The sequence below is a fragment of the Papio anubis genome, chromosome 1 (assembly GCF_008728515.1).
Source record: "Papio anubis isolate 15944 chromosome 1, Panubis1.0, whole genome shotgun sequence".
Taxonomy (NCBI): Eukaryota; Metazoa; Chordata; class Mammalia; order Primates; family Cercopithecidae; genus Papio; species Papio anubis.
The window spans coordinates 128,412,503-128,426,917 of record NC_044976.1 but is presented as its reverse complement, the minus strand read 5'-3'; the positions used below and the strand labels follow the sequence as shown (position 1 = coordinate 128,426,917).

Here is a 14,415-nt window from a genome sequence, read left to right as displayed (position 1 = left end):
TGCTGTGAAGAAGCTCTTTAGTTTAATTAGGTCCTATTTGTCAATTTTTTGTTTTTATTGCAATTGTTTTTGGAGTCTTCATCATGAAGTCTTATCTTTGGCCAATGTCCAGAACGGTATTTCCTAGGTTTTCTTCTAGAGTCTTGTATTAGTCTGTTCTCACAATGCTATAAAGAAATACCCAAGACTAGATAATTTACAAAGGAAAGAGGTTTAATTGACTCACAGTTCCACATGACTGGGAAGGCCTCAGGAAACTTACAATCATGACAGAAGGGGAAGCAAACATGTCCTTCTTCACAGGGTAGCAGGAGAGAGAAGTGCCAAGCAAAGGGGGAAAAGCCCTTTTTAAAACCATCAGATCTTATGAGAACTAACTCACTAGCACGAGAACAGCATGGGGGTAACCAGCTCCATGATTCGATTACCTCCCACTGGGTCCCTCCCACAACACGTTGGGATTGTGGGAACTACAATTCAAGATGAGATTTGGGTGGGGACACAGCCAAACCATATCAAATCTTTATAGTTTTAGGTTTTACATTTAAGAATTTGATCCATCTTGAGTTGATTTTTGTATACAGTGAAAGGTGGTGGTCCAGTTTCAATATTCTTCATATGGTTAACCAGTTATCCCATCAGCATTTATTAAATAGAGAGTTATTTCCCCATTGCTTGTGTTTATCAGCTTTGTAGAAGATCAGATGGTTGTAGTTGAATGGCTTTATTTCTGTGTTCTCTAATATGTTCCATTGGTCTGTGTATCTGTTTTTGTAGCAGTACCATGCTGTTTTGGTTACTGTAGCCTTGTGATAGAGTTTGAAGTTGTATAGTGTTATCCCTCTAGCTTTTTTCTTTTTTTTTTTTTTTTCTTTCTTTTTTTTTTTTTGCTTGGGACTGCTTTGCCTATTTGGGCTCTTTTTTGGTTCCAAATGAATTTTAGATTTTTTTCCCCCTAATTTTATAAACAATGTAATTGGTAATTTGCTAGGAATAGCCTTGAATCTGTAAATAGCTTTGAAGAGTGTGGCCATCTTAACAACACTGATTGTTCCTATCCATGAGCATGGAATGTTTTTTCATTTGTTTGTGTCATCTCTGATTTCTTTCAGCAGTGTTTTGTAATTCTTGCTGTGGAGTTCTTTCACCTTGTTGGTTAGTTGTATTCCTAGGTATTTTTTTCCCTTTTGTGAAAGCCACTATTCTCAAGTTCAATGGAAGTTTTATTTTTTAAACAGATGATCTAAGTAAGTGTGATATTACACTTCTGCACCCCTCTCTGCTACTTTATTCCCAGAATATCTTCCCAGTTCCTTATTCTTTTATAGAGCTTCCTGCCTCATCACTGCTCTTTCAGGGGTGATATAGCCACCCTCTATGCGGGTAACCAACTCTGCTCTGTTTCCTGGCCCACAAAATGAGAAAGTTACCTCAGATCTACGCCATGATACACCAAGACCATCTTCAACTGTTTTATACTTACAAAAGAGAATAGTTGTTATTTCCTGTGAAGACAGTGTAGGGTGTCTGTTTTGGTCTTCTTGGGATAGCACAACAAAATACCATAGATTGGGTGGCTTAAAGAACAAAAATTAATTTTCTTACAATTCTAAAGGCTGAGAAGTTTAAGATTAAGATGCCAGCAAGATAAGTTTCATTCTGAAGCCTCTTCTCTTAGCTGTGGGCAGCTACTATCTTGCTATGTGCTCACATGAATTCTTTTTGTGTACATGCAGAGAGAAAGAGCGAATTCTCTGTTGTCCCTTCTTTTATTAAACTTATACTTTAAGTTCTGGGGTACATGTGCAGAACGTACAGGTTTGTTACATAGGTATACATGTGCCATGGTGATTTGCTGTACCCATCAACCCATCCCTACTTATAAGAATACTAATCCTGTTGTATCAGGACTCCACCCTTATGACCTCACTTAAAATTAATTACTTCTATAAAGGTTCTATTTCTAACTGTAATCGCATTTGGCATTAGTACTTCAGTATATGGAATTTGGGCAGGACACAAACATTTAGTCTATAAATGTGCCCAAACAAGGACAAGTACTAATATAAGCCTCCTAATTTGTCACTTTTGTTACTGTCTTATTGATCAAAAAGTAAGTCGTATGGTCATAACCAAATGCAAGCGGTAGAGAAATACTGTCTACCTCTTTGCTGACAAATGACAGAGTCACATTGCAAAACAATGCATACAAGAAGATAGGAACAAATTGAGAGCCTTTACTGCGTGGATTTACCACATGGTTTTTGACCTGCACTCCCACTCTTGTAACTTTAAAAAAAAATTAATTAATTTTTAACTGACAGATAAAAATTGTATATATTTATGTACAGCATGATATTTTCAAATAAGTATACATTGTGGAATTGCTAGATTGAACTAATTAACATATGTGTTACCTCACATACTATCTTCCTATTACTTTTTAGTTTACAAGCACATAACCACACAAAATTATTGTCTACTAAATTTGCTTCCAAAATTAGGCTGCTTCAGAAGTTTTCAATCTCAGTTCATGGCTTTGATCTTCAGATATCCAACCTTTTTTTTTTTCCAAAGTGTCACTCTGCTACTCAGGCCAGAGTGCAGTGGTATGATCATGGCTCACTGCAGCCTTGATGTCCCAAGCTCAGGTGATCCTCTTGGCTCAATTTCCCAAGTAGATGGGACCACAGGAGTGCACCACCATGCCTTGCCAATTTTTTAATTACTTCTGGAGATGACTTTATATATTGCTAAGGCTAGTCTTGAACTCCTGGGCTCAAATGATCTTCTTGGCTTGGTCTCCCAAAGCACTGGGATTACAGGCATGAGTCACCATGCCTGGCCAGATATCCCAAACTGGCAATTTATTTCATGGTGAGTTTCACTTAAGACAATTTTTTCTTTCAAGTAGATGACTTAATTGGGACCTCCTCAATTTATCAAAAGATGATTTAATAACTAAAGAAAGTCAGAGTATCCCTTTCCTTCCATGAAGGTCCTCGGACGCCTATAAAAATTAGCCATACCCTAAATCATTTACTTTTGAGCCTTGTACAGCATAGAAATATAAGGACAAGGCAGTGGCTCTTGCCTAATGAAAGTAATGCTTTCTTTCTTTGGCTAATCTCTTATCATGAGGACCATGATACCTCTATGTCAACCTAAAATAAACTAAAATAAACTATCAATATAGTCCTTTTCAGAGTGGCCCAATATATTTTATTTCTTCTTTAAAATAAATAACTGAATAAATATGTTACAAATACATCTAGTAAAGCATTCAAACAATATCAAAGAATATGACAGTAAAAAGTAATCCTTTCTCTTACACCTATTCCTGGACCTCTTGGTTCCCTTCCTCAGAGGCTCCCACTATTAGCAATATCTCATTTATTTTTCCAGAGATATTTTAGACTTACATGATGTCTTTGTATACATACATATTCTTTATTTTCACACAAATAATAACATACTATATGCTATACTTCACTTTTCTATGAATATTATTTGAGAATTATTTGATATAAATATATATAGAAATGTAATATCTTTTTACTGGTTGCAAAGCATTCTATTCATGGATTTGCAATAGTTATCTTAATGTTAATGATTTATTATTGATGGAGATTTAGATGATCTCAAGTTGTTTTACATGATACAATGCTACAATAATTTTTCTTTTAGATGTCATTTCTTGCATGTACAGTATGCTTGTAGAATTAATTCCTATAAATAAAATTTCTAGATTGAAATTAGATACCTTTCTAGTTTGATAGATATTGTCAAGGGTTACTCATAGTTGCACTAAATTATACTCTCATAAGGACATGTCATAAACATGCTTGTTTATGACACACTAGCCACACAGTGTTGTAAGTTTTGACTTTTTGCCTGTTTCTCAATTGAGAAACATTAATGCCCTGTAGTTTTTATTTATGTTTCTATTTATGGTGAGCTCTTTGTTCACATAGTTTCATCATTTTACGCTGGGTTTTTAATCTCATTCTTACGGATTTGTAGATTATATTTTTATACTAAATATATTAGCTCTTTGTCTGAGGTATGAATAGTGAAAAGGGTCTGCAGTCTGCACTTTGCATTGCCTTTCATATTGAAATTCTTACTATAAAAATAATTATTTTTATGTGTTCTAATTTATCAATATCTTCTTTTATGGGTTCTGGGTTTGGTAACCTATTTTGGAAGGTCTTCCCCATTCTTAGATGATAAAAATGTTCTCTGTTTGTTTTTTTTCTTTTCTTTTTTTCTTTTTTTTTTTTTTTTTTGAGACAGGGTCTCGCTCTGTCACCCAGGCTAGAGTGCAATGGTGCAGTCTCGGATCACTGAAACCTCAACTTGCTGGACTCAAGTGATACTCCCACCTCAGCCTCCTGAGTAGCTAGGACCACAGGCATGCACCACCGTGACTGGCTAATTTTTGTATTTTTTGTAGAGATGGGATTTCTCCATGTTGCCCAGGCTGGTCTTGAACTCTTGAGCTCAAGTGATCTACCAGTCTTGGTCTCTCTAAGTACTGGGATTACAGGTGTGAGCTACTGTGCCAGGCCCATATTTTCTTCTAGAATTATGTCATTTTATATTTATGCTTAAATTTGTGATCCGTCTGTTACTGGAAAGGGGTCTGGATCCAGACCCCAAGAGAGGGTTCTTGAATCTCAAGTAAGAAAGAATTCAGGGCGAGTCCATACAGTACAATGAAAGCAAGTTTATTAAGAAAGTAAAGGAATAAAAGAATGACTATTCCATAGGCAGAATAGCCCCAAGGGTTGCTGATTGCCCATTTTTATGGTTATTTCTTGATGATACGCTAAACAAGGGGTGGATTATTCATGCCTCCCCTTTTTAGACCATATTGGATAACTTCCTGATATTGCCATGGCATTTGTAAACCATCATGCCACTGGTGGGAGTATAGCAGTGAGGGCAACTAGAGGTCACTCTTATTTCTATCTTGGTTTTTTTGGGCTTCTGCTGGCTTCTTTACTGCAACCAGTTTGATCAACAAGGTCTTTATGACCTGTATCTTGTGCCAACCTACTATTTCATCTTGTGACTTAGAATACCTACCTGTCTGGGAACAGGGCCCAGTAGGTTTCAGCCTCATTTTACCCAACTCCTATTCAAGATGGAGTTGCTCTGGTTCAAATATCTGTGACACATCCAGAAATCTTTTTAAATAAGTACTGAACTAGAATCTAATCTTTTTTTTCAGATAGCTATTTCATTATTTCTGTGCAATTTGTTTAATTATCTTTTTTAAGTAAAGTGATGCCTTTATAATATCCTCTGGTATTGTGACATAAGAAGAAATTATTTAATATATTTGGTCTTTGTCCCTAGTTCCTGACTGCTGAGCTCCTAAAACTCTAAGAATTCCTTAAGTGTTGAGTGTCTTTGGTATGTTAATGAGATGATCCTCAACAGAGGGGCTCCTGGATAGCTTCAATATGAGAGCTGGTTTTCAGAAACACCAACCTTGTGATTAGAGGGTTGGAACTTCGAACCCCACCCCTGGACCTCTGAGGACAGGAGAGTGACTGAAGATTCATCTAACCACCAATTGCCAATGATTTAATCAATCATACCTATGTAATTGGACAACTATAAAAATCCTAAACAATGGGATTTGGGGAACTTGCCAGTTGGTGAATACATCAGTGTACTGAGAGGATAGAGCACCCCATTCCCTTGGGAACAGACACTCCAGTACACTTCCAGACATTGTCTTACCTAATGTTTTTCATTTGGTTGTATATTTGTATCTTTTATAATATCCTTTGTAATAAACCAGTAAGAGTAACTGAAGTGTTTCTTCGAGCTCTATATAGCAAATTATTGAAACTGAGGAAGGAGTCCTGGGAATCTCCAATTTATAGCCATTTGATCAGAAGGATATGAGGCCCATGACATATTATTGGCATCTGGAGCGGGGGGCAGTTTTGCGGGACACGCCCCTTTACCTGTGGGGTCTGCACTAACTCTGAGTAGTGTCAGAACTGAGTTTAATTGTAATTAGTGTCCTAAGAGTTGGAAAATCGGCTGGTATGGGGAAGAAAAACCCCACACACACAGTGACAGAAGTGTTATGGATAAAAGCAGTTCAGCTATACTAAGTATCTGATAGTATTCAGATCTAACTTTGAAGCCCTATTCTGTTTGTGTGTATATCAGTATGTGCATACGTGTGTTTGTGTATGTGACTTGTATGCCTTTGCTTTATAACAATACATTTTTTTCTTCCATTAAGGTTGTTCCCATCATGACTATGTTATTCTTACAGAATTTTTCTGGATATTATTGCTTATTTGTTTTTCCCCACAAGCAATATAATCAGTGTCTCTCAATAAAGTATTTTTGTTAGGATTCTCTTAAATTTTGAGATTAATTAAGGAAGAATTGACAGCTTTATAATGAGAAATTTTTCTATCAAAGGGTGTGTCTACTTTTGGTAAATTTTGAGTCATAGTATTTTAGAGTTTTACTTATATAGGCTTTCATCATTTCTTGCTAAGTTTATTCCTGAGATATTGATTAATTTTTGGTATGATAACTGATTCACCGAACAAGGGTGCTCTTAGAGTGCAACCATAAAACTTAATTTTTTATCTTCCTTTTCCACTGCCCATTCATACTCTTGGAGGATTATATTTTCCCCGACTCTGGTAGAAATCACAGGCAGGCCCATACTCCATCCACTTACTCCTTGTATTAGTCGGTTTTCATGTTGCTAATAAAGACACACCTGAGACTGGGCAATTTACAAAAGAAAAAGGTTTAATTGGACTTATAGTTCCACCTGACTGTGGAAACCTCACAGTCATGGCAGAAAACGAGGAGGAGCAAGTCACATCTTATGTGGATGGTGGCAGGCAAAGAGATAAGCTTGTGCAGGGAAATTTCTCTTTTTAAAACCATCAGATCTTGTGAGTCTTATTTACTATTACGAGAACAGCACGGGAAAGACTTGCTCCCATGATTCAATTACCTCCCACTGGGCCCCTCCCACAACATGTGGGAATTCCAGATGAGATTTGGGTGGGGACACAGCCACACCATATCACTCCTACATAATTTTAGGCAAACAACAGCAAAAACATAGTTTCTCCATAGAGTGCTTGTTCATTAATCAGCTTTCTGAATCTCAAAGTTAAAGCATTCACCTCCCACCCACTCATCTCAGACCCTCTTCAGGCCAGCCTTCTGCAATACAGAAAGGGTTCTGGCCAGATGTTTCTTTCTTTCCTTGAGTTGCTTCTGTTTTTGAAGCCCCCATGGTTGGCACTGATTTCCTGGCTCCAAAAAAGCTGACTTTCCAGGTTTGCTGGGTTGAGAAAATCAGCTCCTATTTGGGGGGTGTGTCTCTGAATTCTCCAGAGCCCCCCAACTATTAACATTACCTGCCTGCATCTTGTGATGCAGGTGATTCATTTTTCTCCAGCTGAGCACTTAACATCTCTCTTCAGTTTCTAAGAATCTAAAGCCTTCTTCCCCTTCCCCTCCATCCTTATTTTGGAACCCCATACCTCTTCAGGAAGTCCTCTTGGCCAGATTTTGAAATGGCTTCAAGCTATGCCTCTCTTCCACAGGGTTCAAGTCCATCCACAAGAAACATTCGCACACCATTGCACCCACCTGTAAAAATGCAGCTCCTGCCTCCAGCAGATGACCATATCTCCCCTGAAATAAATGTTCCTTTATCTGCTTGTCAAGAGAAAGTTTGCTCCTTAAGATTCCTCAGGCATGTGTCTACACAGGGCTCTCCTCCCCACACCAAGCTGGCCTTAATATTGTCCTCAAATTGACTATAGGCTCCTCATCTCCCTTTTCTTAGAGCATTTGCTTTAGAGAACTTGCGATTGTAAATTCTTTCTCTGCCTCATTGAGATGTAAATCTTCTCTTAGCCTCTTGCCAGTTTTACAACCCAGAAATGTCTATCTCTAAGACTTGGAAGCCGTCCCTTTGAAATGTAATCATCTAGAAAGATAGTGCCTCTATCTCCTGTATGGTAAAACTCTTAGAATTTATTATTTTATCTACCAATATTTCTTTCTAATTCTGGAATTCTGCTTTTATCTTTGTTAGTTATTGCCTTCTATTTTTGTTAGTTTTATTCTTTTGAACAAATTAGATAGTCTTCTTTTTTTCTTATATATTTGTATATGTATTTAGTTACTTAAGACTTGCTTCCTTTAAATTGATAAATTATAGACATATGTCAATTTTTTTCAAGTTTTGTTATGAATTACCAGTTCCATTATGATCAAGGAATATTATGTGTACCATGTTGATTTTTGGAATATTTTGGAGGTTTTCTTTGTGAGCCAATGTATCACCAGATTTTGTTATTATTCAAAAGTGCTTAGATAGTAGAACTATTTTTGAAGTCTATTTTAAAGTAATTTCTTCAAGAAGGAGTTGTTGGAAACATATACGTTTATTTAATACATGTTTGAATATGACCGACTCCCCCGACTTATGCTTTAACGACGGTTTGGCTTGGTAGACAATTCTGAGGTCATGCCTTTCCTTGAAGACTAAACAAGCTAATTATAAAGAAGTTTTACCTTCTCCTTGGCAAACTAAATCAAAGTTAATTTTCTAGCTCTATTTTCTGTAAAGCCTAACAAAGCTGAAATATTGACTGAGCTACTAGCAGTCTTTTCCATGATTGGCAAACTGCATCTAAACTGGGAGGACTTTGACTAGGATTATATAAGCCTGATGGGAAGCACAGCTGGGGTATCCCCAAGTGCAATGTAACTCTTGAAATTTAGCATGTCTCTTGTAGTGGTGACCTCTGGAAGCTACACACATACACTCATGGGTGTTACAAGTGATACTGATTTCTACCAAGCATGAAGCTTTTGAGGCAGGGTGGCCCCTATACACATCTATGTGGCATTGTTTCTGAGGTATTAACTGGAGGACTAGAAAATATCTCCTGGATCACTATGAGGATTCTCTCTAAAGACACAGCTGATACATCTATGCTAATATGCTGTGTTTCTTGTTTTACATCTCTCCACAAAGCAAAAGGTACAAGAGATGGCCTAGTTTGCCTTACAAATGTCAATATCCAGCCTAGCCCCAAGGTCACTCCTACAGACTAGGTGTTGCAAATATCAAACGTTTAAATATTAAGAATGGCTGCATAAAATCTAATACAGAAGAGCAATAAAATAAAATCAGTCATCAACGGTTAAAATATGTTATACATTATGATAGTTAAAACAACATTGTACTTGTACATGAATAGCCAAAGAGACAATAGAACAGAATAGAAAATCAAGAAACAGTTACCAGTGCATGCAAGGTTTGCCATTTCAAGTGGCATTTTAAATCAGTGGGGAAAAAAGAATGAATTATTTTACTGACAACTAGTTGTGTTGGAATATATAAGCAGCCATTTAGATGAAATACAGTTGGATTACTCTTCTATATCCTATGTCTTACCAGCCGATTATATGTAGTTAAATCATGTCAAAATTTTAAGAGATAAAGCTTCCTTCTCTGAAATGAATTTTGTTTTATTTGCATTTCAGGAGAAAGTTCTGCCACTAATGAACCTAGGTGAGAACTCTTCCTAGTAAAAATTTTAATTCTAGAGGTCTCCTTCATTCAGTTTTAAATACCTACTGTACTCTGCTTGTATGTTGAGATTGAGGCTATGTAATTAACATGATATCTTTCTATAATACTTACTCTTGTCTCTACTGCATTACATTTATGCCACCAAGGCACTGTCTTAAGGTGGTCCACATGATCCTAGGTGTTATCTTGTATAGGATTACATACATTTAAATTAATACATAAATTCATATATTCAAGATTATTGAATATCTTTAATGTATAAGTAAGTTTTTGTTAGCTATTTAGAGGAATGAACATACACACAAAAAGTGTATTTCCTCAAGGGACATACTGTGCTATAGGTATATAGTATATGTCCAGAGTACAAGAAGGAGTGAGAGAGATAAAGTAATGAGAAAAAGGCAGGCAAAGTTTTATGACAGTTTATAAGAAAAAAAAAAGATTCTGGAGCAATATCATTGTCTTATTTATAACTTTTGAAAAAGCCAAGATAAGGAACAGAACATTTTGGCCATATCCAAGTAGACAGTCTATACAAAGGGCCATCAAATCACCCAAGCAGAGAGCCATGACTGCAGGGCTTTTACCTGCTCTCTCCTCAGCCAGTCTCCCTTCTGTTCTCACTCACTGCCCTGGGGACTATCATGCAGTTAATTCACTTTCTCACAGAGGTGATTGCAGGCTGAATCCTCAGGAGTTCACCTATTCAAGCCCAATCCCAAAAATGGAGGAGCTGCAGCCAGTGTATGTCAATGGTGAGTGTCTCCACTGGGAGGGGCTCTGAGGCTGAGGCAGAAAAGAAAGAGGAGACAGGAGTAGAGACCATTAGGTGGTCTAAGCACCTCAACCCCTGAGGCCCAGCCATTCTCAATAAATAAATGACTCTCTCAGAATCATGTTGGGGTTGGGAGGAAGGATATAATCATTAAGCCAGGGATGGGGAAGATGTGTGTGAAGTGAACCCTTGGCCACTAACATCTGTGAACTCTTGTCTTCTCCCTGCAGTGGGCTCTGTAGATGTGGATGTGGTTTATTCTCAGGTCTGGAGCATCCAGCAGCCAGAAAGCTCAGGTGAGAAACTACAAAGTGCTTCTTGTCAGATGCATATTCACAGGAAAGTCATGCATTGTATGCAATAGAGGCTTTATTTATTTATTATTTATTTATTTATTTATCTATTTTTTAGAAGGAGTCTTGCTCTGTTGCCCAGGCTGGAGAGCAGTGGTGCAATGTCAGCTCACTGCAATCTCCTCCTGTGAGCTGAGACAGGAAAATCAAGCGATTTTCCTGTCTCAGACTCTTGAGCAACTGGGATGACAGGCATGTGCCACCATGCCCAGCTAATTTTTGTATTTTTTAGTAGAGACGGGGTTTTACCATGTTGGCCAGGCTGGTCTCAAACTCTTGACCTCAAGTTATCCACCTGCCTCAGCCTCCCAAAATGCTGGGATTACAGGTGTGAGCCACTGCACCCGGCCAGCAATAGAGGCTTTAATACATCGCTTGCCCTTGATAGGAAATCTGTTGATCCAGGAGGGAGCAAGAGATACCTGGAGGTAGGCTCTTATGAAGAAACCAAACTTAAAAAAAAATAGGGAGATGGTATAATAAGTCTTCATTTGAATGGCATTAGATAGTCAGGGAGAATCTAAGATTCAAGGCAAAAGAAGGAAGTCAGGCAAGAGTGAGCATGTCTAAAGTCCAAGAGGAATTCTCTCAGGTGAACAGGGTCATTAAAGTGTCTCCTTTGAAGGATCTGCAGTCTTCATATGGGATGGGAGGAATAACTGAATAAATCAACATGACCTAGAGAATTTTCACTTCGACATGTAGTTTTGCAGGAACTGCTGAGTTCTGCAGCAGTGCAGAGGAGTGTCCTTTAAGCTTCTGCTCCAGTGCCCTTAAAACTATAACCCTTATACCAACAACCCTAAAAGCTATCCTTTGTTCTGTGCTCCTGGTTGCCTCTGATGGAGCCAGTGGCTCTTGACAGCTTGGCTGATTTCCTGGTCAGTAGTCATTTAGCTACTCTCCTCTGAGCCTCTGAAGCTGGGTCCTCTGCCTGCCTTGCTTAGATTTGTGCCACTTCAACTTCCTATAGGGAGTTGATTACTCTAGCATTCTTTTTCTCTGTCTGACCAGCCTAGCAGAATCAAAAAGTGCAGTCATTTTCCAAGTTTCTGGCTGTAAATCTTCAGGGAAAGGAAGGGGATGTCATCCCACTGTGCATACCTGGAAAAAGGGGAAAAGAAGCAGACATCACTAAGCAGCTCCTGCAACCAGACTCAAAATACTGTATGATTCAGAGTCTGTTTTCTGTTATCTATGATTCGACTCCAATTTCCTTCTATGTACTGAGGTGAACCACACATGGTTGGTTATCTCAGGAACATGAAGAAACAACAGGAAACAGCCCTGACAGAGTGCTGTAATAGAGAAGGCAAGAGGAAAAAAGTATAAAGACAATGACCTATGGGAAGTTGCCTTAGAGAAGAGAAGCACTTCGTTAGTAAGTGCTGGTGGAGGGCTTGGAAGATGGATAGAGTCTTAGAAGGACTTCAGCATTAACAACTTTAAGAAAGGATTTTACAGAACAGGAGAAAATGGAATTCCACACACTAAGCATAGTAGTTATATGCCCTGGGGCATAAAGTCTGGGAGTGAGGCCTAAGTAAGAATGCAAGAGCTCAGAACTATTACTTTTTTCTTAACAGCAAACATCAGGACACTTCTGGAGAACAAGGTGAGCTAGACTCCTTGGAAGTTCTTCATCTTTCCTTCCTCCACCCTATTTATTTTCTTGATCACTTCTTTCCTTATTCCTGTATGTCTCTCCCAGGACTCCCAAGTCATCTACTCTTCTGTGAAGAAATCATAACACTTGGAGGAATCAGAAGGGAAGATCAACAACAAGGATGGGGCATCATTAAGACTTGCCATAAAACCTTATGTAAATGCTCGAGGCTTATCACCTGCCACAGCCACAACATGCTTCAGGAGCCACCTCCTGTCATCATTTTTGTTCTGATCATGTTCCTTCTCCAATATCTTCTTTTACTCATTAATATTCATTGAACTGTTACTACATTCAGACACTGTGCAAGTAAATTATTTCTGCTACCTTCTCTTAAGCAATCAGTGTGTAAAGGGTTGAGGGAAGAATAAGCAAGAGATACAAGGTCTCACCTTCATCTACTGTGAGGTGATGAGAACACGACTTGATAGTAGTATATTAACTTACTTATGTGCTGCTGGATACAGTTTGCTAATGTTTTGTTGAGAATTTTTGCAAATATGTTCATAGGGAATATTGGCCTGAAATTATCTTTTCCACTGTGTCTCTGCCAGAATATTTGTATCAGGCTGATGCTGGCTTCATAGAATGAGTTAGGAAGGAGCCCTTCCTCCTTGATTTTTTGGCATAGTTTCAGCAGGATTGGTACCAGTTATTCTTTGTACATCTGGTAGAATTCAGCTGTGAATCCATCTGGTCTAGGGCTTTTATGTTGGTTGGTAAGTTTTTTAATACTAATTCAACTTCAGAGCTTGATATTTGTCTAGGAAGCGTTTCTGCCCCTTCCTGGTTCAATCCTGGGAGATTGTATGTTTCCAGGAATTTAGCCATTTCCTCCAGATTTTCTTCTTTATGTGCATAGAGTTGAGTGTAAACATAACTTATATGCACTGGGAAACAAAAAAAATCTGTGTGACTCGCTTTATTGCAATATTTGCTTTATTTTGGTGGTCTGGAACTGAACCTGCAATATCACCAACGTATGCCTACAGTTGCAAAATTGTGATTTTTCACATAGTAAACATGTGTTTGCAATAAACTATGATATTATTTTTATAAGTATATAGAATAAAATATAAATATTCTATGGATTCGATACTGTCATATTTTCTTTTCTCTGTGAATGCACATTTTCCTTTTTTTTTTCTTCCAGCTTATATTTTAGGTTCAGGGGGTACATCTGTGGGTGTGTTATATGGGTAAATTGCATGTCACAGGGGTTGGTGTACAGATTATTTTGTTACCAAGGTAATTAGCCTAGTACTCAATAGGTAATTTCTCTTTTTCTTTTTTTTTTTTTTTTTTGACGGAGTTTCGCTCTGGTTAGTGCAGTGGCGTGATCTCGACCTCACTGCAAGCTCACCTCCCTGGTTCACGCCATTCTCCTGCCTCAGCCTCCCTAGTAGCTGGGACTACAGGCACTAACCACCATGCCCGGCTAATTTTGTATATCTTCAGTAGATACGGGTTTTCACCATGTTAACCAGGATGGTCTTGATCTTCTCACTTCATGATCTGCTGGCCTCGGCCTCCCAAAGTGCTGGGATTACCGGCAGGAGCCACCGCGCCCAGCCCTCAATAGGTAATTTTTCAATCCTCACTTTCTTCTCACCCTCCACCCTCCAGGAGGCCCCAGCTTCTATTGTTCTCTTCTTTTTCAAAGAAAAATTTAAAATTTTTGTGGGTATGTAGTAAGTGTATATATTTATGGGGTACATGAGATAAATAGTAAGTGTATATATTTATGGGGTACACGAAATATTCTGATACAGGCATGCAATGTATAATAATCATGCCATGAAGAATGGGGTGTCCATCCTCCCAGGCATTTATCCTTTGCATTTAAAACAATCCAGTTACATTATTGAAGTTACTGTAAAATACAAAATTAAGTTACTACTGATTATAATTGTGCTATTAATAAGTAGGTCTTATTCATTCTTTTTATTTTTTTTGTACCCATTAACCATCCCCACCTTGCCCTCTATTGTTCCCTTCACTGTGT

General features: G+C 38.1%; 1 protein-coding gene across 5 annotated transcripts in view; it reads left to right on the top strand.

Annotated features, from left to right (window-relative positions):
* FCRL2 (Fc receptor like 2) overlaps positions 1-13,501 on the top strand; it is a 31,168-nt gene extending 17,667 nt beyond the window's left edge. For 3 of the 5 annotated variants that reach the window (XM_009183988.4, XM_021925180.2, XM_003892856.5), the window contains 5 exons: positions 9,568-9,595; positions 10,286-10,371; positions 10,622-10,687; positions 12,331-12,359; positions 12,456-13,501. In XM_009183988.4, the coding sequence (XP_009182252.1) occupies positions 9,568-9,595; positions 10,286-10,371; positions 10,622-10,687; positions 12,331-12,359; positions 12,456-12,494 (248 nt within the window). In that variant the 3' untranslated portion in view covers positions 12,495-13,501. Of the gene's footprint in view, positions 1-5,364; positions 6,384-9,567; positions 9,596-10,218; positions 10,372-10,621; positions 10,688-12,330; positions 12,360-12,455 lie in introns of those variants that run through there. The other 2 variants (XM_021925182.2, XM_021925186.2) reach the window with 2 other exon arrangements.
* Positions 13,502-14,415: the final 914 nt, after the last annotated feature.